Raw genomic sequence first — 20963 nt, forward strand, 5'->3', positions numbered from 1 at the left:
TGGGTAAAGCCAGACCCCCGACTGCCTATCCCTTTGCAAAAACACCCTACGAATCCGTGGGCTCTCTTCCGAATAAAAGAAGATAACATTTTACTGATTTTCACAAAGAAAGATTTAGGAAGGAAAATTAGATGGCATTGAAACAGAAATAAAAACCATGGGAGGATATTCATTTTTACCGACTGAACCCTGCCCACCAAGGTCAGCTAGAGGTTCTCCGACCTCCACAGGTCTGCCCTCACCACCTTCATCAGATCACCAAAATTCAGTTTATGGAATGAGTCCCAGTCATGGGCCATCCAGATTCCCAGATAATGGAAGCTGAACTTGGCCAGGCAAAAGGGCAACCTCCCCAGATCGGCTCCCTTTCCTGGGAGATTCATCGGAAATGATTTACTTTTGCCCAATTTGTACTTTGAACACATTGCATTCACATGAATGCTCGCAGTGTGGGCCCTATATAAGAGCTAGATCAAAGCTATAAATTTAGAGCCAAGCCAATCCTCATGAGAATTTCAAACAAATAACCCCACTCCACCCTATCAAATGCCTTTTCCGCATCTAAAGAAATAATTACAACCGGCTCGGTCTGGACAGGAGGACAAAACAACATCAAGCAGTCTGCCAACATTTCCCGACAACTTAACAAACCCTGTCTGCTCCTCCGATGCAACCCCTAGGAGGCAGGGACCCAGGCGCATAGCCAATGCCTTTGCCAACAACTTTACATCTGCACTCAGTAATGAAATAGGACAATACAACAACACTCTGTCGGATCCTTAGCTTTCTTTAAGATCAAGTAGATCGGTGCCTGCGCTGATGTGGCCGGCAACGTCCCGAGACATTGAATCCTGAAACATTTCTAACAGCAACGGGACCAGCTGTCCTGGAAACTTCTTATAAAACTTGATCAGGAATTCGGCCTGTCCTGGCGCCTTACCTGACTGCATCAGACCCATGCATTTTATTACCTCCGCTAAGGTCAGCGGGGCTCCAGTTCCTCTCTTCTCTCCTGCTCCACCACTGGGATAGACAAACCATTCAAGAACTCCAACATTAAAAACCCGTCTTCCGGGGCTCTGACTTGTAACGGTCACAGTAAAAAGCCTCATTAACCTTGGCAGGGGCAGAAACCAACCGAGTCCTTCACCTGCCCTACTTCCTGAGAAACCACCTGTCGCCTCAGCTGATGCGCTAACAGGCAGCTGGCCTTCTCCTCATGCTCATTAAAAGCCCCCCTCGAATGTAGTAGCTGGCACACAGCCAGCAGCCCAACTGTAACTTCTTTCGACTTGCCAATAGTTCCGGCGTCTGACTAACTGAGTACTGGTGATCCACTTCCAGGATGGCATCCACCAACCTCTGCCTCTCCGCACTTCCACTCCTCTCCTTCTGTGCCTTGTGAGAAATCGTCTCTCCTCAAATAACTGCCTTCAAAGCTTCCCACAACGTGGAAGGTGAAATCTCCTCACTTCATTACAGATGCACCATAAAAGCATCCTATTTGGCTGCATCACAGCCTGGTATGGCAACTGCTCGGCCCAAGACCGTAAGAAATTGAGAGAGTCGTGAATGTTGCACGTCCATCACACGAAACCACGTCCCATCCATTGACTCTGTCTACACCTCCCGTTGCCTTGGTAAAGCGTGCCGCATAATCAAAAACACCTCCCACCTGGGTTATTCTCTCTTCCAACTTCTTCCATTGGGCAGAAGATACAAATGTCTGAGAACACACACAAACAGATATAAAAACAGCTTCTTCCCCATTGTTACCAGACTCCTGAGTGACCCTCTTATGGACTGAACTGATCTCTTCACACATCTTCTCTACTAAGTAGCGCTACACTCCGCATGCTTCATCCAATATCTATGTCTATGTATTTACCGTATGTTCTATGTTTTTCATGTATGAATTTGTCGGGACTGTACGCAGAACAAAACTTTTCACTGTACCTCGGTACACGTGACTAATCTAAATCAAATTCTGTTAAACCCCAGATACTCCTCAATCGTGGAGGAAACCCTCTCTCACAATCCGTTATTCACCAGCAGGGACATCTCCAATCTTCACCGGGCGGGGGGGTTGCTGAGCAGGGCCTGCCTACTACTAAATCAACAAAATGCGGAGCATGACCAGCGATCACTGTTGCCAAATACTCGACCCTCACCATCCCCGGCAGCAGGGGCCTACCTACCACAAGGGACTCAACCCTAGAATATACCTGATATACCTGAGAGAAGAAGGAAAAGCCCTTCTCATCTGGATGTAAAGATCTCCACGGGTCTGCTCCCCCCCCATCTGCAGCATGAAGGCCAGAAGTACCTTTGCCACCCCTGAAAGCCTTTACAGCCTTAGGCCTAGACTTAACCAATCAAGGATCCTATACACGGATTGCGAGCCCCAATCAGGAATCAATGAAAGCAACTTGTTGATAAAAACTGTGTCTTCCCACAGCGTGCGATAGGGCAGTGGGGTTCGCACTGCTGCCTCACAGCGTTGAGGATCCGGGTTCGATCCCAGCCTCGGGTCACTCTCTGCGTGGAGTTTGCACATTCTCCCCGTGCCTGCGTGGGTTCTACCCCCACGACCCCAAAAGATGTGCAGGGTAGGTGGATTGGCCATACTAAATATGCCCCTTGGAAAAAATATAATTGGGTAATGCAAGTTTATTTTTAAAAACGCTGTCATCCCAGTTTGGGGCATATACATTGATCAGCACCACCGTGGCACCCACCAACAACCTGCTCACCATAACATATCTCCCATTCAGATCGTCAAAAACTTAGCCGCCGACAAAGCTACCTTCTTACTAATCAAAATCGGTGCCTCCCAAGCCCCACTGTAAAAACCTGAATGAAACTCCTGCCCCACCCAACCTTCTGCAACCTTAACTGATCTTTAACCCACATGGTATCCTACAACAGCACCACATCGGCCTTCAAACCCCTGAGGTGCACAAATACCTTGGATGTCTTTACCGGGCCCTCGTGTTCTATGTGACCAACTGGATGGGGAGAGGGGTCATCTACCCCCTCCCGTACCAGGGTCAGCCATTCTCATCCTGTGAAGCAATCTAGCAATCTCTGAAGGAGAGCTGACACCAGGCCTACCCAAGATGGTCACCAAAGCCCCAAAACAACCGAACAAAGAACAACCAACAGCAGAAAACAAACCCATCCAACCCTCCACTAACACCACTCCCAAAGCAGCCTAGCCAGCATCGATCAGGCAACCAAAGCCTCTCCCCTTCCTGCTTTCCCCCCCACCCCCAACCCCATTCAACACAAAAACAAAACCCCATAACTCATACTTATAAGCCTACCACCGTATGAGCTGCAGCTATCCTCATCCCTTTGCTCCTGTTAACTAACCATCTTAGCTAGCCGATTGCACCCACCCCCGAGTGCTGTACATCAAAATTCCCAAATACTAACAAGCCCCCTGCCCAAAACCAGCTTTGTTATCTCCTAAGCAGAGAGAGAGGATGAAAATCACAGAAAGAAACATGAACAAGAATCAATACCCATCCCTCCAACTCCCACAATAAAATTCCCCATTAAGAAAAAAACTTCACAACCATCCAATAAACACCCCATCAAGTACCAGAAATCACCCACCCACCTCCATAGAAACCTCATCCAACCATGTCTCTCCATGAATGCTTCAGCCTCCTCTGGAGTCTCAAAATAACAGTCTCTGTTTTTGTAAGTCACATGGTGGCATGCGGTTTAAACCACGGCAAATCGAACCTTACTGCGATACGACGCAGCCTTGGGCCTTATTAAATGCAGCACACCTCTTGGCCAGCTCCGCTCCAACATCTTGATAAATTCCCACCGCCTGGTCCTCCCATCTGCAATCATGGTCATCCTTTGCCCACCCTAACACTCTTCCTTTGTCCTGAAAGTTGTGGAAGCGCACGATCGCACGCGGTGGTTCCCCTGCACGGGGCTTCTGCCTCAGCGACCTGTGGCCACGATCCAGCTTTGGGCAGCTTGCCATTTGCCCCTCCCCCACCATCTTCCAAAACAGCTTTGACATTAATTTTGTCGAGCTCGGGCCCTCCAGCAACCCAACCACTCAATTTCTGTCTACAAGACCGATTTTCCAAGTTGTCCATCTTGGTCCATAATATTTTGTTATCGGCTGCAACGTGTGCCAACTCCCTTTCCAGGGAGGTGATTTGATCACACTGCCTAGACAGCTCCCCCACCTCATTCAGCTCCACACCATGTACCTTCATCACCTTGTCCACTTTAACCAAGGCTGCTCGAATCGAGGATATCACCGCCTCAATCGCTTTTACATGGTCCACCGAGACCTCTCGACGTAGTTTCTGTAACTCCACCTCTAAGATCTGAACAGTTAGTGGAGTGGACCGTGCGTCCACAGCAGCCTCCGCCATTTTCTTTCCAGACAAGGCTCTCGAAGCTTCCAAATTCAATGCTTGTTCGTTCTTTTTCGACTGCCTAATCCGGTATCTATTGGGCATCCCCTTGATGCAGATACATAACCCATCGATAAAAACAAACTTGAGCTAAAACCTCCTCCAAAAATCCGGCGAAAAGGCTTAAACAAAGTTCTCTGGTGGGAGCCACCTCTTGTGCGACTGTTCCCCTACATATTGCCACCAGAAGTCCCGTGTTCAAATATTATTCCACACTTGACATTTGACACAAGATTTTTCAGATATTATCTGGTCTGATTTCCTCAAATGACACAATTCTCGTTTCCTGTTCAGATTTCTGAGTGACCTCGCCCTCACTGTACTGTAAATTCATTTCCAGTTGCAGGGCCACTTTTCTGTTTCACGATGGAGGCTGCTCTGGCAACCTGTAGTGGAGGTCCTTAAAGTGACTACCGCACCTGTTGAAGAAATGTAAGCGGATGCTGAGGGTGTTCCTTTAACTCTCCCCTTCTCATCAACACTTGATACTTTTGTTGAATTGACTTTCTCTCCATCTGTATTGTGAACCAGGCTGCTCTGCAAGTTGGGGGACATGGGGAACGGCTCAACCAGTGCCGTGAAGTGACACTAACAACGTACAAGTCGATTCCGATGCAGGTGGATGGGGAGCCGTGTAAGCTCGCACCCTCTGTTATTCACATTTCATTGCGGAATCAGGCAAACATGGTCCAGAAGACCAAGAGGAGGACATCCATTCCACTGCTCAATGAGTGAGTATCATTGCAAACCCATCATGACAATTTAGGAACTTCTGTTAAACCTAAAGGGGAAAGGGATTCACTGGAATAGTCACATGATGTTACATTTTTTTAAAAGAGCGAAGCTAGTTTCCAAATTTCCTCATTTCCTGACCCCCTCTTATTTTTGTGTGCGACGCTTTCAATGAGTCAATTAGATGAACATTGCTAGCAGAGGGAATTGAGTGTTAGAATACAGAGGAAAGGTTATTCCATGGCAAAGGGAGGGAGGCTTGTCAGAGCGACGTGTCTTTTCCTGGTACTAGAATAAAAGCCCTCCGATTGAAAATGCAGAGTGAGGCATTGTGGGAGTAGCCATTTTGTGACAAGTTCATCCTAGGTAACATCATGCTCAACAGCGGCCGTAGACTGGTTTGATTTGATTTGATTTTGATTTGATTTATTGTCACATGTACCGAAGTACATGTACCAAAGCACAGTGAAAAGTATTTTTTGCGGCCGAGGGAACATACACAGTACGTACATAAGAACTAGGAGCAGGAGTAGGCCATCTGGCCCCTCGAGCCTGCTCCACCATTCAATGAGATCATGGCTGAACTTTTGTGGACTCAGCTCCACTTTCCGGCCCGAACACCATAACCCTTAATCCCTTTATTCTTCAAAAAACTATCTATCTTTATCTTAAAAACATTTAATGAAGGAGCCTCTACTGCTTCACTGGGAAAGGAATTCCATAGATTCACAACCCTTTGGGTGAAAAAGTTCCTCCTAAACTCAGTCCTAAATCTACTTCCCCTTATTTTGAGGCTATGCCCCCTAGTTCTGCTTTCACCCACCAGTGGAAACAACCTGCCCGCATCTATCCTATCTATTCCCTTCATAATCTTATATGTTTCTATAAGATCCCCCCTCATCCTTCTAAATTCCAACGAGTACAGTCCCAGTCTACTCTCCTCGTAATCCAACCTCTTCAGCTCTGGGATTAACCTAGTGAATCTCCTCTGCACACCCTCCAGTGCCACTACGTCCTTTCTCAAGTAAGGATACCAAAACTGAACATAATACTCCAGGTGTGGCCTCACTAACACCTTATACAATTGCAGCAGAACCTCCCTAGTCTTAAACTCCATCCCTCTAGCAATGAAGGACAAAATTCCATTTGCATTCTTAATCACCTGTTGCACCTGAAAACCAACTTTTTGCGACTCATGCACTAGCACACCCAGGTCTCTCTGCTCAGCAGCATGTTTTAATATTTTATCATTTAAATAATAATCCCTTTTGCTGTTATTTCTACCAAAATGGATCACCTCACATTTGTCAGCATTGTATTCCATCTGCCAGACCCTAGCCCATTCACTTAGCCTATCCAAATCCCTCTGCAGACTTCCAGTATCCTCTGCACTTTTTGCTTTACAACTCATCTTAGTGTCATCTGCAAACTTGGACATTGCCCTTGATCCCCAACTCCAAATCATATATGTAAATTGTGAACAATTGTGGGTCCAACACTGATCCCTGAGGGACACCACTAGCTACTGATTGCCAACCAGAAAAACACCCATTAATCCCCACTCTTTGCTTTCTATTAATTAACCAATCCTCTATCCATGCTACTACTTTCCCCTAAATGCCATGCATCTTTATCTTATGCAACAACCTTTTATGTGGCACCTTGTCAAAGGCTTTCTGGAAATCCAGATATACCACATCCATTGGCTCCCCGTTATCTACCGCACTGTTAATGTCCTCAAAAAATTCCACTAAATTAGTTAGGCACGACCTGCCCTTTATGAACCCATGCTGCGTCTGCCCAATGGGACAATTTCCACCCAGATGCCTCGCTATTTCTTCCTTGATGATAGATTCCAGCATCTTCCCTACTACCTAAGTTAAGCTCACTGGCCTATAATTACCCGCTTTTTGCCTACCTCCTTTTTTATAATGTGGAGATGCCGGCCTTGGACTCGGGTGAGCACAGTAAGAAGTCTTACAACACCAGGTTAAAGTCCAACAGGTTTGTTTCAAACACTAGCTTTCGGAGCACTGCTCCTTCCTCGGGTGAATGAAGAGGTATGTTCCAGAAATATATATATAGATAAATTCAAAGATGCAAGACAATGCTTTGAATGCGAAGGCTGGCTTTGAAGGCTGGGTAGTTTGCTGTTTGTCTATATATATATATATATATATGTTTCTGGAACATACCTCATCATTCAACTGAGGAAGGAGCAGTGCTCCGAAAGCTAGTGTTTGAAACAAACCTGTTGGACTTTAACCTGGTGTTGTAAGACTTCTTACTGTGCTCCTTTTTTAAACAGTGGTGTCACGTTTGTTAATTTCCAATCCGCCGGGACCACCCCAGAGTCTAGTGAATTTTGGTAAATTATCACTAGTCCATTTGCAATTTCCCTAGCCATCTCTTTTAGCACTCTGGGATGCATGCCATCAGGGCTAGGAGACTTGTCTACCTTTAGTAGACAAAAAGAATAATCAACAGAGAACATTGACAAATGGTACATCGACAAACAGTGATTGGCTACAGTGTGGAACAAGGGGCCAAACAAAGCAAATACATGAGCAAGAGCAGCATAGAGCGTCGTGAATAGTGTTCTTACAGGGATCAGATTAGTCCGACGGCTGCCGTTGAGGAGTCTTGTAGCTATGGGGAAGAAACTGTTTCTGTGTCTAGATGTGCGGGTCTTCAGAGTACCTTCTGCATGATGGAAGGGTCTGGAAGAAGGCAATGCCTGGGTGGGAGGGGTCTCTGATAATGCTGTCTGCCTTCCTAAGGCAGTGGGAAATGGTGACCCCATTTCTCTCACTTGCCACAAGATGTAGCGTAAAATGGCTTCTCGGTTGGAAGGAAATGGAAGGAGAGAGTACTGCATTAAGTTGTATTTTGTGCATTCCCAATTTAATTGCTCCATCATTGCTGGGCATGCTGCCAGCTGCCTGGGGCCAAAACTCGGGAATTCACTCCTAAACCTCTCCTGCCGTACACATTGTTTTCTTCCTTTATGACACTAGATAAAACTGACCTCTTTCACTAAACATTTGGTCACCTGACCCAATGTCACCTCAAGTGGCCCGGTTTTATACCTTGTTTTATAATGCTCTTGTGAAGTGCCCCAGAACATCTGATTGCATTAAAGACATTATATCAATATGAGTTACTGTTGTGAAGTTGGTTCGCAGCATAATGGTATTAAAGAGTGTGAGAGTTCAGAATTAACATTCAAATTTCAGACCCCAGGCTCAGTTGAGCATTGCAATTTTAATCAGCAGATTTATTGTTCCTTAATGACGTTACTGTACAAGCCTTCCAGCTCAGTTACTCCTCCCAACCAGTTAGTTCCCTAATGATCTTGTCATTACAGCTGAAATCTGACTATTTTTAAGAAAAGCAAACTGAAAGAGAAAGGATGATCAGATTCTATATGTGAGTAATTACTCCTGGTAAAATTCTTTCTTTAAGTCGACAGCCACTTGTACAAGGCATCAAGGGAGTAGCGGGCGATTATAACTCAAATTCTGCAGGTTAGCCCCAGTGAGAAGGTCTCTGTATACTTGTTCCTGATATTGATTCAGTGCACAATGAAATATGTGTAAGATGGACTTCCGGGTGCGGCTATGCAGAGCTAGGTCGCATATTCGGCAGCTCCTGCTTGGAACGGACTTTTGGGCTCTTTTACAGGGCCCCCACGGCATTTGTTTGACATTTCCCGGTGTGGGAAGAAGGCGGCAATATTCCCCCGACAGTGTCCCCCAGGAAGGGTATGTCTCTTGGTTGCCAGACACACGCAGAAACAGTGAAAGATTTGGCTGCAACTACAGGATAAACAGGGCCTCTTCCAGCATGCAGGCGGGGGAAGGGCAAGCTTAAAGCTGCAAGCTGACCTGAGGGCCTGTATCAAAGGTGAATTCTAGCAGCAGAGGGAACAACTGTGAAAAGACCTCATCAAGGCCACTGAAGGGACTTCCGGTTGCGGTGATGCCTAGCTAGCCGCACGCTTCGGCGGCTCAAGCTCCGACGGACCTTCGGGCTCTTTTAAGAGCATCAACGGGGAATTTTTCGACGACGCAACCCGGTGTGGGGCGTGTGAGAAGGGAGTCCCCCCCAAACGAAGGAGGAAAAAACCGGCGGCGGCGGCTGCAGCGCGAGGAATCGTCGACCAAAGGGTCAGAAAGAGAGAAGTACAAGATGGCGGCGGAGAAAGCGCAGGCGACATGGGGGCCTGAGCATGAAATTGTGAGACGGTGCGTGGAGCTGCTGAAGAGGGAGGTGCTGACCCCGTTACTACAGGCAATTGAGGGGCTCAAGGAGACATTAAAGACCCAGGAGACAGAGCTCCGTGTGGTGGAGCAGAAGGTGACAGATATTGAGGACGAGATCCTGGGCCTGGCGGTTAAGACACAGACGCACGAGGCACTTCATAAAAAGTGTACTGAAAGGATCGAAGCCCTAGAAAATGGAGCGCGAAGGAAGAACCTTCGGATACTGGGTCTCCCTGAGGGTGTGGAAGGAGTGGACTGTGGAGCGTACGCAAGTACGATGCTGAGCTCACTGATGGGTGCTGAGGCCCCTACGGGCCCCTTGGAGGTGGAGTGGGCAAATCGGATTCCGGCGAGAAGACCAAAAGCGGGAGAACCACCCAGGGCGATAATCGTGCGATTTTACCGCCTTAAGGATAGAGAAGAGGTCCTGAGATGGGCTAAAAAGGTGCGGAGTAGCAGATGGGAGAATGCAGTGGTACGGGTATACCAGGATTGGAGTGCGGAGGTGGCGAGAAGGAGGGCGAGCTTCAACCGAGCCAAAGAGGTGTTGCATAAAAGGAAGGTGAAGTTCGGGATGCTGCAGCCGGCAAGACTATGGGTCACGTATCAGGAGAGACACCATTATTTCGAGACGGCGGAGGAAGCATGGACCTTCATCAAAGAAGAGAAATTGGATCGGAACTGAGGGACTGATGCTGCAGGAAATGTTATTGTTAATGTTTCGGTGGAAGTTAATTGAGAAGTAAACAGGGAAGGGGGAGACATTGGGGAAATGTGGGCGCCGGTGAGGGGGGAAAGACGGGACATAGTTGGAGAATGGGGAAGGGGAGGGGGAGGGGAAAGGGAGCTGCGCCATAAGAGGCGGGTCAGGTAAAGGGATGTTCCCGCACCAGAAAGAATAAGGCGGGAAGACAGGCGCAAGGCGGATGGGAGTTCCCCACATGGGGGGGGTCGAGGAGTGAGCAGGAGTAGCCGGGGTCAGTTGAAGTCAGCTGACTTACGGAAGTAATATGGGGGGAGCAATCAAGCTAGAAAGAGATCTAGCGGGGAGGGGAGGAGGGAGGGAGAAGGGGGGGGGGGGACAACTGGGTTGCTGCTGCGGAAATCCAAAAGGAAATGGCTAAAGAGTGGGTGGGCGGGGATGGTGTGCGACGCTGGGGGAGCGAGCGGGAGCGTGGAGGCGGGATATGGGACTGGCCTAGAGAAGGTAATGGCTAGTCGACACGGGAGGGGGGCAGGTAGCCCCCTAGTGAGGCTGATCACGTGGAACGTGAGAGGCCTGAACGGACCGATAAAAAGGGCCCGAGTGCTCGCGCATTTGAAAGGACTAAGGGCAGACGTGGTTATGCTCCAAGAGACGCACCTAAAGGTGGCGGACCAAGTTAGGCTAAGGAAAGGATGGGTGGGACAGGTGTTCCACTCAGGACTGGACGCAAAGAATAGAGGGGTGGCCATTTTGGTGGGGAAACAGGTCGCATTTGAAGCAAAGAACATCGTAGCAGATAGCGGAGGTAGATATGTAATGGTGAGTGGCAGGCTGGAGGGAATGGAGGTCGTGTTGGTTAACGTGTATGCCCCAAACTGGGACGATGCGGGATTTATGAGACGGATGCTGGGGCGTATACCGGACCTGGAGGTAGGAAACTTGATTTTAGGAGGGGACTTTAATACGGTGCTGGACCCGGGGCTAGATAGATCCAGCTCAAGGACCGGAAGAAGGCCGGCAGCGGCCAAGGTACTTAAGGGGTTTATGGACCAAATGGGGGGAGTGGATCCATGGCGATTTCTTAGACCTAGGGCTAGGGAGTATTCCTTCTTCTCCCATGTCCATAAAGTGTACTCCCGGATAGATTTTTTTGTTTTGGGAAGGTCGTTGATCTCTAGGGTGGAAGAAGCTGAGTACTCAGCCATAGCGGTTTCGGATCATGCCCCACATTGGGTGGACCTGGAATTAGGAGAGGAAAGGGAGCAGAGAACACTCTGGCGATTAGATGTGGGACTGATGGCGGATGAGGGAGTGTGTGCAAGAGTGCGGGGGTGTATTGAGAGATACCTGGAGGTCAATGACGACGGCGAGGTCCCTGTGGGAGTGGTATGGGAAGCACTAAAAGCGGTGGTCAGAGGAGAGCTGATCTCCATTGGGGCCCACAAAAGGAAAACAGAGGCCAAGGAAAGGGAAAGATTACTGGGGGAGATTTTAAGGGTGGATAGGGAATTTACAGAGACCCCGGAGGAGGAATTGTACAGGGAGAGGAGACGACTCCAGACGGAATTTGACCTTCTGACCACCAGAAAGGCGGAGGTACTGTGGAGGAAGGCACAGGGGAGGAGGTATGAATATGGGGAAAAGGCGAGTCGCCTGTTGGCTCATCAATTGCGAAAGAGGGCAGCAGCGAGGGAAATAGGAGGAATTAGAGACGAAAGGGGAGACACCGTGCGAAGGGCAGGAAAGATAAATGAGGTGTTCAAGACCTTCTATGAGGAACTGTATAGGTCTCAACCCCCAGAGGGAGAGGAGGGGATGCGGCAGTTCCTGGACCAATTGAGGTTCCCGAAAGTGGAGGAGCGGGGGGTGGTAGGCCTGGGGGCACCGATTGGGGTGGACGAGGTTATTAAGGGACTGGGAAGCATGCAAGCAGGGAAGGCCCCAGGACCAGACGGGTTCCCGGTGGAGTATTACAGAAAATATGTGGACTTGTTGGCCCCGTTGATGGTGAGGACGTTCAATGAGGCCAGGAAAGGGGGGACTCTACCCCCGACGATGTCGGAGGCGACGATATCGTTAATTTTGAAGAGGGATAAAGATCCGTTGCAGTGCGGGTCCTATAGACCCATTTCATTGTTGAACGTGGACGCCAAATTGTTGGCAAAGGTACTGGCATCGAGGATAGAGGACTGTGTCCCGGGGGTGGTGCACGAAGACCAGACAGGGTTCGTAAAAGGGAGACAACTGAATGTTAACGTGCGACGACTATTAGGGGTGATAATGATGCCCCCAGTGGAGGGGGAGGCAGAGATAGTGGCGGCAATGGACGCAGAGAAGGCATTTGATAGGGTGGAGTGGGAGTATTTATGGGAAGTGTTAAGGAGGTTTGGGTTTGGGAACGGGTTTATTAGCTGGGTTAGACTTCTTTATGGGGCTCCACCGGCAAGCGTAGTTACAGGTCGACATAGATCGGAGTATTTCCGACTATATAGGGGAACAAGACAGGGATGCCCGCTGTCTCCATTGTTGTTCGCGTTGGCAATTGAACCTCTGGCCATGGCGTTGAGAGACTCCAGGAAATGGAGAGGGGTGATTAGAGGGGGAGAAGAACACCGAGTCTCGTTATATGCGGATGACCTATTGTTATACGTGTCGGACCCAGCGGGGGGAATGATAGAGGTTATGCGAATTTTGAGGGGGTTCGGGGATTTCTCGGGGTATAGGCTAAACATGGGGAAGAGTGAATTATTTGTGATACATCCAGGGGACCAGAGTAGAGAGATAGAAGGCTTGCCTCTAAGGAAAGTGGAAAGAAACTTCCGATACCTGGGGATTCAGATCGCTAGGAGCTGGGGAACCTTGCACAGACTTAATCTGACACGGTTGGTAGAACAAATGGAGGAGGACTTCAAGAGGTGGGACATGCAGCCTCTATCGCTGGCGGGCAGGGTGCAAGCAATTAAGATGATGGTCCTCCCGAGGTTCTTATTTGTATTTCAATGTCTCCCTATACTAATCACTAAGACCTTTTTTAATAAAATAGACAGGAGCATCACGAGCTTCGTGTGGGCAGGGAAAGTTCCGAGAGTAAGGAGGGGGTTCCTTCAGCGTAGTAGGGACAGAGGAGGATTGGCACTACCGAACTTGGGCGATTACTATTGGGCCGCCAATGTGGCAATGATACGTAAATGGATGATGGAGGGTGAGGGAGCGGCGTGGGAAAGACTGGAGAGAAAGTCCTGTAAAGGGACGAGTTTAGAGGCGCTGGTGACGGCGCCGCTACCGATCTCACCTAAAAAGTTTACCACGAACCCGGTGGTGGCGGCAACATTGAATATCTGGGGACAGTGGAGGCGACAGAGAGGGGTGCGGGGAGCCCTGGTGGGGTCCCCAATCAGGAACAACCATAGGTTCGCCCCAGGAAGAATGGATGGAGGATTTCAGAGCTGGTTCCAGTTGGGAATTAGGAGGGTGGGAGATTTATTTATAGATGGGACTTTTGCGAGCTTGGGAGCATTGGAGGAAAAGTATAAGTTGCCCCGGGGAAATTTCTTGAGATATATGCAGGTGAGGGCATTTACTAGACAACAGGTGAGGGAATTTCCATTGCTCCCGACACAGGGGATACAGGACAGGGTGCTTTCAGGGGTGTGGGTCGGAGAGGGCAAGGTGTCAGAGATTTACCGAGAGATGAGGGAAGAGGGGGAGGAGTCGGTGGGCGAACTAAAAGGAAAGTGGGAAGAAGAACTAGGGGAGGAGATAGAGGAGGGTATGTGGGCTGATGCCCTAAGCAGGGTAAATTCCTCTTCCTCATGCGCCAGGCTTAGCCTGATTCAATTTAAGGTGCTACATAGAGCACACATAACGGGAGCAAGATTGAGCAGGTTCTTTGGAGTGGAGGACAAATGTGGGAGGTGTGGCGGGAGCCCGGCAAACCACGCACATATGTTTTGGGCATGCCCGGCACTGGAAGGGTATTGGAAGGGAGTGACGGGAGTGATTTCGCGGGTGGTGAGGGCCCGGGTCAAACCAGGCTGGGGGTTAGCTCTATTTGGAGTTGCGGAAGAGTCGGGAGTGCAGGAGGCGAAAGAGGCCGACGTTGTGGCCTTTGCGTCCCTAGTAGCCCGGCGCAGGATCCTACTCATGTGGAAGGAGGCGAAACCCCCCGGACTGGAGGCCTGGGTAAATGATATGGCGGGGTTCATTAAACTGGAGCAGATAAAGTTTGCCCTGAGAGGATCGGCTCAAGGGTTCACCAGGCGGTGGCAGCCATTTCTCGACTACCTAGGGGAACGTTAGAGGGAAGACAGATGACCAGCAGCAGCAACCCAGGGGGAGGGGGGGGGGGGGGAGGGGGGGTTTAGTTTAGGTCAAAGATAAAGGGGTTTTGTTACTTGTGTATTGTTTAAAATTTCTGTATTGTTATTGTTGCGTTTGCTTTGTAAGAGGGGAAAAATTGTTGTTTGGGAAAAAATTTTCAATAAAACATTTATAAAAAAAAAAAAAAGAAATATGTGTAAGATTTGCCAGTAGAATCTCCAATAACCTTCCTGACTGAGTTTACACTATTTATCCCAAGAAACACACTATTATTATCAGGACCACTGATTTACAGCACAGTAATAAATCAAACTGGTGGCTGCTGTTCACTTTGCCCGACTGTGTGTAACATACAACAATTCATTTTGCATTTCTCAGGCTTTGTAATTCCACTGACTGCATTGGGAGACATAAATCCAACTATTGATTGACCATCACTAACTTTGTACCGTCACACAGTCAAAATGAGTCCCGATGTTTTTATTGCACAGTATTGGAGACATGTTAATACTATTTTCAGGATCATGCAATAGTTCATGCAATAGTGCACCAGCCCAAGAATGCAGAGGGAGGCAGTAGACACAATGGTGATGTTTGTGCTTCATTCTGGGCAAAGGAGATGTCAACCCTCAGCTACTCCACCTGTAAGTCCTCATGTGCGGTAAAGGAGGAAGGATGAAACAGGAGAGGTGGAGCTGGGGAAGGGGCAGGATGAAAGACCGTAATGGGTGAGGGGGGCCCGGATTCTTTGTCTTCTCCCTATGTGTGTGTGTGGAGGGGTGTGTGTGTGTGGAGGGGTGTGTGTGTGTGGAGGGGTGTGTGTGTGTGGAGGGGTGTGTGTGTGTGGAGGGGTGTGTGTGTGTGGAGGGGTGCGTGTGTGTGGAGGGGTGCGTGTGTGTGGAGGGGTGCGTGTGTGTGGAGGGGTGTGTGTGTGTGGAGGGGTGTGTGTGTGTGTGGAGGGGTGTGTGTGTGTGGAGGGGTGTGTGTGTGTGGAGGGGTGTGTGTGTGTGGAGGGGTGCGTGTGTGTGGAGGGGTGTGTGTGTGTGTGGAGGGGTGTGTGTGTGTGTGTGGAGGGGTGTGTGTGTGTGTGTGGAGGGGTGTGTGTGTGTGTGTGGAGGGGTGTGTGTGTGTGGAGGGGTGTGTGTGTGTGTGGAGGGGTGTGTGTGTGTGGAGGGGTGTGTGTGTGTGTGGAGGGGTGTGTGTGTGTGTGGAGGGGTGTGTGTGTGTGTGGAGGGGTGTGTGTGTGTGTGGAGGGGTGTGTGTGTGTGTGGAGGGGTGTGTGTGTGTGTGGAGGGGTGTGTGTGTGTGTGGAGGGGTGTGTGTGTGTGTGGAGGGGGGTGTGTGTGTGTGGAGGGGGGTGTGTGTGTGTGGAGGGGTGTGTGTGTGTGTGGAGGGTGTGTGTGTGTGTGGAGGGTGTGTGGAGGGTGTGTGTGGAGGGTGTGTGTGTGTGTGGAGGGTGTGTGTGTGTGTGGAGGGTGTGTGTGTGTGTGGAGGGTGTGTGTGTGTGTGGAGGGTGTGATTGTGTGTGTGTGGAGGGTGTGATTGTGTGTGTGTGGAGGGTGTGTGTGGGGGGAGGGTGTGTGTGGGGGGGAGGGGGTGTGGGTGTGGAGGGTGTGTGTCCTCATTGGCTGTGGGGCACAAATGTACAAAACCTAGCGGTACTCAGCAAGTATTGGCCAGGGCACTGGGAAGAACCACCCTGACTCTTTGACAAAATAACACCTCGGTTTTTGCGTCCACCCTCTCTCCCTCATACTACATTGGAGTATCAGACTTGAGCTTTGTACACAAATCACTGGAGTGGGATTTGAACACCACAACCTTCTGGCATGGAGTCGAGAAGTAGGCAAAGAAACCCAAGCAAGGGGGAACGTTCTAGCAGGTTCTCTGAATAATGGTTGTCGAGTGGGACTATATGTCTAATTCCTGAAGGGATTAAGGTGGAACAGGCCTGATTGGCAAACGGACTAAAATGGTGAGAGAGCGTCGTAATACTTCCATGATCATCCAAGCCGATGATGTTATTCAGCTAACAGGAGGGTGGAGCGCTCGTCCATTGTTTTCGGTGTCACTTGTATGGTTCAAATTGTACTCTCCGCCTGAAAGCTTTCCTCTGGGCAGCACAGTGGTTAGCACAGTTGCTTCACAGCTCCAGGCTCTCAAGTTCGATTCCCAGCTCAGGTCATGGTCTGTGCAGTCTGCACTTTCTCCGCTTGTCTGCGTGGGTTTCCTCCGGGTGCTCCGGTTTCTTCCCACAGTCCAAAGATGTGCAGGTAAGGTGGATTGACCATGATAAATTGGCCTTGGTGTCCAAAAAATGTTAGGTGGGGTTATGAGGATAGAATGGAGGCATGGGCTTAAGTGGGGTGCTCTTTATAAGGGCCGGTGCGGACCTGATCGGCCAAATGGCCTCTTTCTGCACTATAAATTCTATGATCTTGTTTTGTAAAAATGATTTATTATCTGTTTCAGTCAGCAGACGGTACCTGAAAGCTTGAAGATACGTGTGAATCGGATCAGCATGCATGACTATGAAGCCTTGCATTATGACAAGGAGAAGCTGAAAGAAGCCTGTAAGTAGCCAGTGGGTCAGTGACTGCTGACCACCTCCGAGACTCTAATGACCAAAAAGAACTCACATTTATATAGCACCTTCCACGCCACAAAAGGCTTGGCAGCCAATAACAGTGCTGTTGAAGTGTAGTCCTTGATGTAATGTACGGGGATAGGGCAGTCAATTTCAGCACAGCAAGATTCCCCAAAACAGGCAGGAGGTCATAATATACACCAGTATATCATGGTCCAGACACACACACTGATGGACATGCAGTGGGACCAATCAGAATACACAACACCGCAGCCAATCACCAGTAAGAGCACACGCACTATAAAGACAGGGGACAGGAGAGTTCCCACTCATTCTAGTAGCAGCCAGCTCGAAGCACAGAGCTCACAGCCTGCAACACAGACATTCACCATGTGCTGAGTGCATCACCTGGTTAGGACTAGGCAAGGGTCAACAGTTAAAGCTAGTATTGCATTTACCCACAGTTCAAGTATGTTAATATAGTTAACCTAAAAATAAAATAGTGTTGCACCACTTCCAGTGTTGGTGACCAGTTTGTGATCCAGAACACCCAACAATGACCAGATAATTTATTTTTGTTGTCAGTGTAGTGGACTCGCCAACACTAAGGGCATTCAAATGGTCATTGGATATACATATGGACGATAAGGGAATAGCGTAGATGGGCTTTAGAGTGGTTTCAATGGTTGGCGCAACATCGAGGGCCGCAGGGCCTGTACTGCGCTGTAATGTTCTATGTTCTATGATGGGGACACTGGAAAGAACTCTTTCAGATAAAGTTTGCTATGTGAACACTAGATGGCAGTGTTAGGCAGTTCTGAATACTTGCTTGCAAAAAAAACCACTCATTGTACAAAGAAGCTTTAATACTGATTCCAACCTGCCTTGTACTAATGCTGGCAAACAATGTCAGAATTGTCTATAGAGGAAGATTGAATAATATGCTTCCCACTTTTCACTATATAACATTTAATCTTCTAAATGTGTTATTCCCTCCAGTTCAGAAAGCAATGGACATCACAATTAATGGACTCAAATGAGTTCTCTCTCATACTCTCCCAGCAATGTTACAGCCTTTGTTTGGAATCATAGCCAGCATATTACAGGCAATGTCCTGTGGTTGCACTGGCACATTGCTTTGGCAGGGCCACTTGGCTCCTGACTTCGTTACAGCCTTGGTCCAAGCATGGGCACAGAGCTCTGAACTCAAGAGATGATATTAGAGTCTCCCCCTTGCCATCAAGGCAACATTTGACCAAGTGTGGTATCATGGAATCATGATAAAATTGGCTGTGGTTGTTGGAGGTCAATCATCTCAGTCCCGGAACATCACTGCAGGAGTTCCTTAGGATAGTGTCTTAGGCCCAACCATCTTCGGTTGCTTCATCAATGACCTTTCCATCATTAGTTCAGGATTAGGGTTGTAGACATATGGGGCGTAATTCTCTGATAATAGGGCTATGTCCCTACACCGGCGAGAAAACGGGCGCGAATCACTCTGGACTCCGGCTGCAGATACGGGGCCATGCATTTCCGGCCGCGGGTCCAAGCATGCGCGCGCCGGCTGCCTGCGGTGGCAGCCCCGCGCAGCATGGTGGACCCACACAGCGGGCTGGCCCCGACAATATAGCACCCCCCTCAGATCGCGCGCGCCTGCTGATCGGTGGCCCCCGAGCGCGAGCCTGGCCGTCCTGGAGGCCCCCCCTCCCCCGGTGACCGATCACAGGTCTGACGCCCCATTCTCCGCCCCCGCGCCTGAGTGGAGGCTCGGAGAATCCCGACCACGGTTTCACAGTGCTCAACACCATTAGCAACTCCTCACTGATGCCCATGCCCATACGCAATGAGATCTAGACAACATTTGGACTTGGGTTGATAAGTAGTGTTGACTTCTTTATTTCTATGTGAACCACAAGCTGTTTCTTATATTGACCGAATGACCACACAACTAGTGTATTGGTTTAAAGACAGTTTATTAATAACACAAGATTTATTTCTATATGCAATGATACACACGGCTACGCACTAAACTAAACCTAATAACTAAGGTTTACTTAACCTCGGGGTGACCGGCTCTGTGCGGGAGATGAGGCCTTTATCTGTGTCCACGTGAGTTGGTTGGAAGTCTACAGGTTCGTCTCGGCTGGGCCCGTCCTTCAGGTAGCGATCGCGGGTCCTTGAACTTGGCTCGTTGATATGCTGCAATTGGTCGCACACAGGCCGGTCCAAAAGAGGCCGATCCCTATTGGGCAGGGCTTCTTATCCTTCTTCTCTTTCGCGCCCTTATGGACAGTCATATCTCTAGCTCCAATGGATCGATAGGGTTTCGATCACCCTCATTGATCCTGGCCAGTTAGGGGGCAGATACCTCGGTGGCTGGGCGGGTCCCAGCTATCATTGTCCCAGTCACGTAGGCCTTTCCAAATAAGGGGAAGTGGCGCCGGTTAGTCAGCTACTGTTGTAGCTCCTTGATTCAAACTCTATTGCCCTGGGGGAAATGATGATTGACATTTGATGGTTGCAAGTTCTGGTCAGGTCTGGTTTCTTTGCACAATACACAGAGGCTGTGTACTTGTTCGTGTCCAAGTTGACCACAATTCCCGTGGTTCTTTGCAGGTGGCCATTTTAGATGGCTACAGTGGCAAGTAACATTCTCACCAACAAATGCCAGGCAATGATCATCTCCAACAAGAGAGAATCTGACCATGTCCACTTGACATTCAGTGGCATTACCATCTCTGAATTCCCCCACCATCAACATCCTGGGGGTGAGCATGGACTAGAAGCTGAACTGGACTAACCATATGATGACTCCAGGTCAGAGGCTGGGAATTCTGCAGCGAGTAACTCACCACCTGAATCCTCAAATTTTATCCATCATCTCCATGGTACAAATCAGAAGTTTGATGGAATATTCTTCACTTAATTAATTTTAAAAAAAATCTTTATTGCCACAAGTAGGCTTACATTAACACTGCAATGAAGTTACTGTGAAAAGCCCCTCACCACCACATTCCGTCGCCAGTTCGGGTACACCGAGGGAGAATTCCGAATATCCAAATTACCTAACAGCACATCTTTCGGGATTTGTGGGAGGAAACCCACGCAGACACAGGGCGACTGTGCAGACTCCGCACAGTGACCCAAGCCGGGAATCGAACCTTGTATCCTGGAGCTGTGAAGCGACAGAGCTACCCACTGTGCTACCGTGCTGCCCTATTGCCTGGATGAGTGTAGCTCCAACATTCGAGAAGCTCAATACCATTCAGGGAAAAGCAGCCCCCTCGATTAGCACCCATCCATCACCTTCAACATTCACTCCCTCCACCACCATCGCCCAGTGGCAGCAGTGTGTACCATCTACAAGATGCACTGCAGGAACTCACCAAGGCTCCTTCGACTGCACCTTCCAAACCCACGGCTACTACAACCAGAAGAACAAGGAGCAGCAAACAAATAGGACACCACCACCTGCAAGTCACACGCCATCTTGACTTGGAACTATAACGCTGTTCCTTCAGTGTCGCTGAGTCACAATCCTGGAGCCCCCTCCCGAACAGTTCAAGAATGCACCTCACCACCAGCGCCTCAAGGGCAATTAGGGATGGCCGACAAATGCTGGACTTGCCAGCAATTCTTATATCCCATGAAATAATTAAAAAATATTGTATTGCAGTTATTGTCCTGCACTTAGTGACAGACAAAATGTCTCATAAGCAATGTCCAGAGTCTATTGTAGAGAAGAGTGTTGTTGCATTAACACCATTATTTATTGGTGTGGATCCTGGTGAGGTCTATTATCTCTTTCGCTTTGCCCCGTGTGGATATAGTTATGGGAGTGCAAAATGTGCATCATTATTCAAACCTGGCTCTAAACCTATCGGCAGCAATTCGTTTATTGT

General features: G+C 49.0%; 1 protein-coding gene across 6 annotated transcripts in view; it reads left to right on the forward strand.

The window, feature by feature from the left end:
* Positions 1-20963, forward strand: part of dgkza (diacylglycerol kinase, zeta a) — a 663976-nt gene that overhangs the window by 351072 nt on the left and 291941 nt on the right. For all 6 annotated transcript variants that reach the window (XM_072518865.1, XM_072518866.1, XM_072518864.1 and 3 more), the window contains 2 exons: positions 4983-5182; positions 16947-17047. In XM_072518865.1, the coding sequence (XP_072374966.1) occupies positions 4983-5182; positions 16947-17047 (301 nt within the window). The remainder of the gene's footprint in view (positions 1-4982; positions 5183-16946; positions 17048-20963) is intronic.

The sequence above is a fragment of the Scyliorhinus torazame genome, chromosome 10 (assembly GCF_047496885.1).
Source record: "Scyliorhinus torazame isolate Kashiwa2021f chromosome 10, sScyTor2.1, whole genome shotgun sequence".
NCBI lineage: Eukaryota > Metazoa > Chordata > Chondrichthyes > Carcharhiniformes > Scyliorhinidae > Scyliorhinus > Scyliorhinus torazame.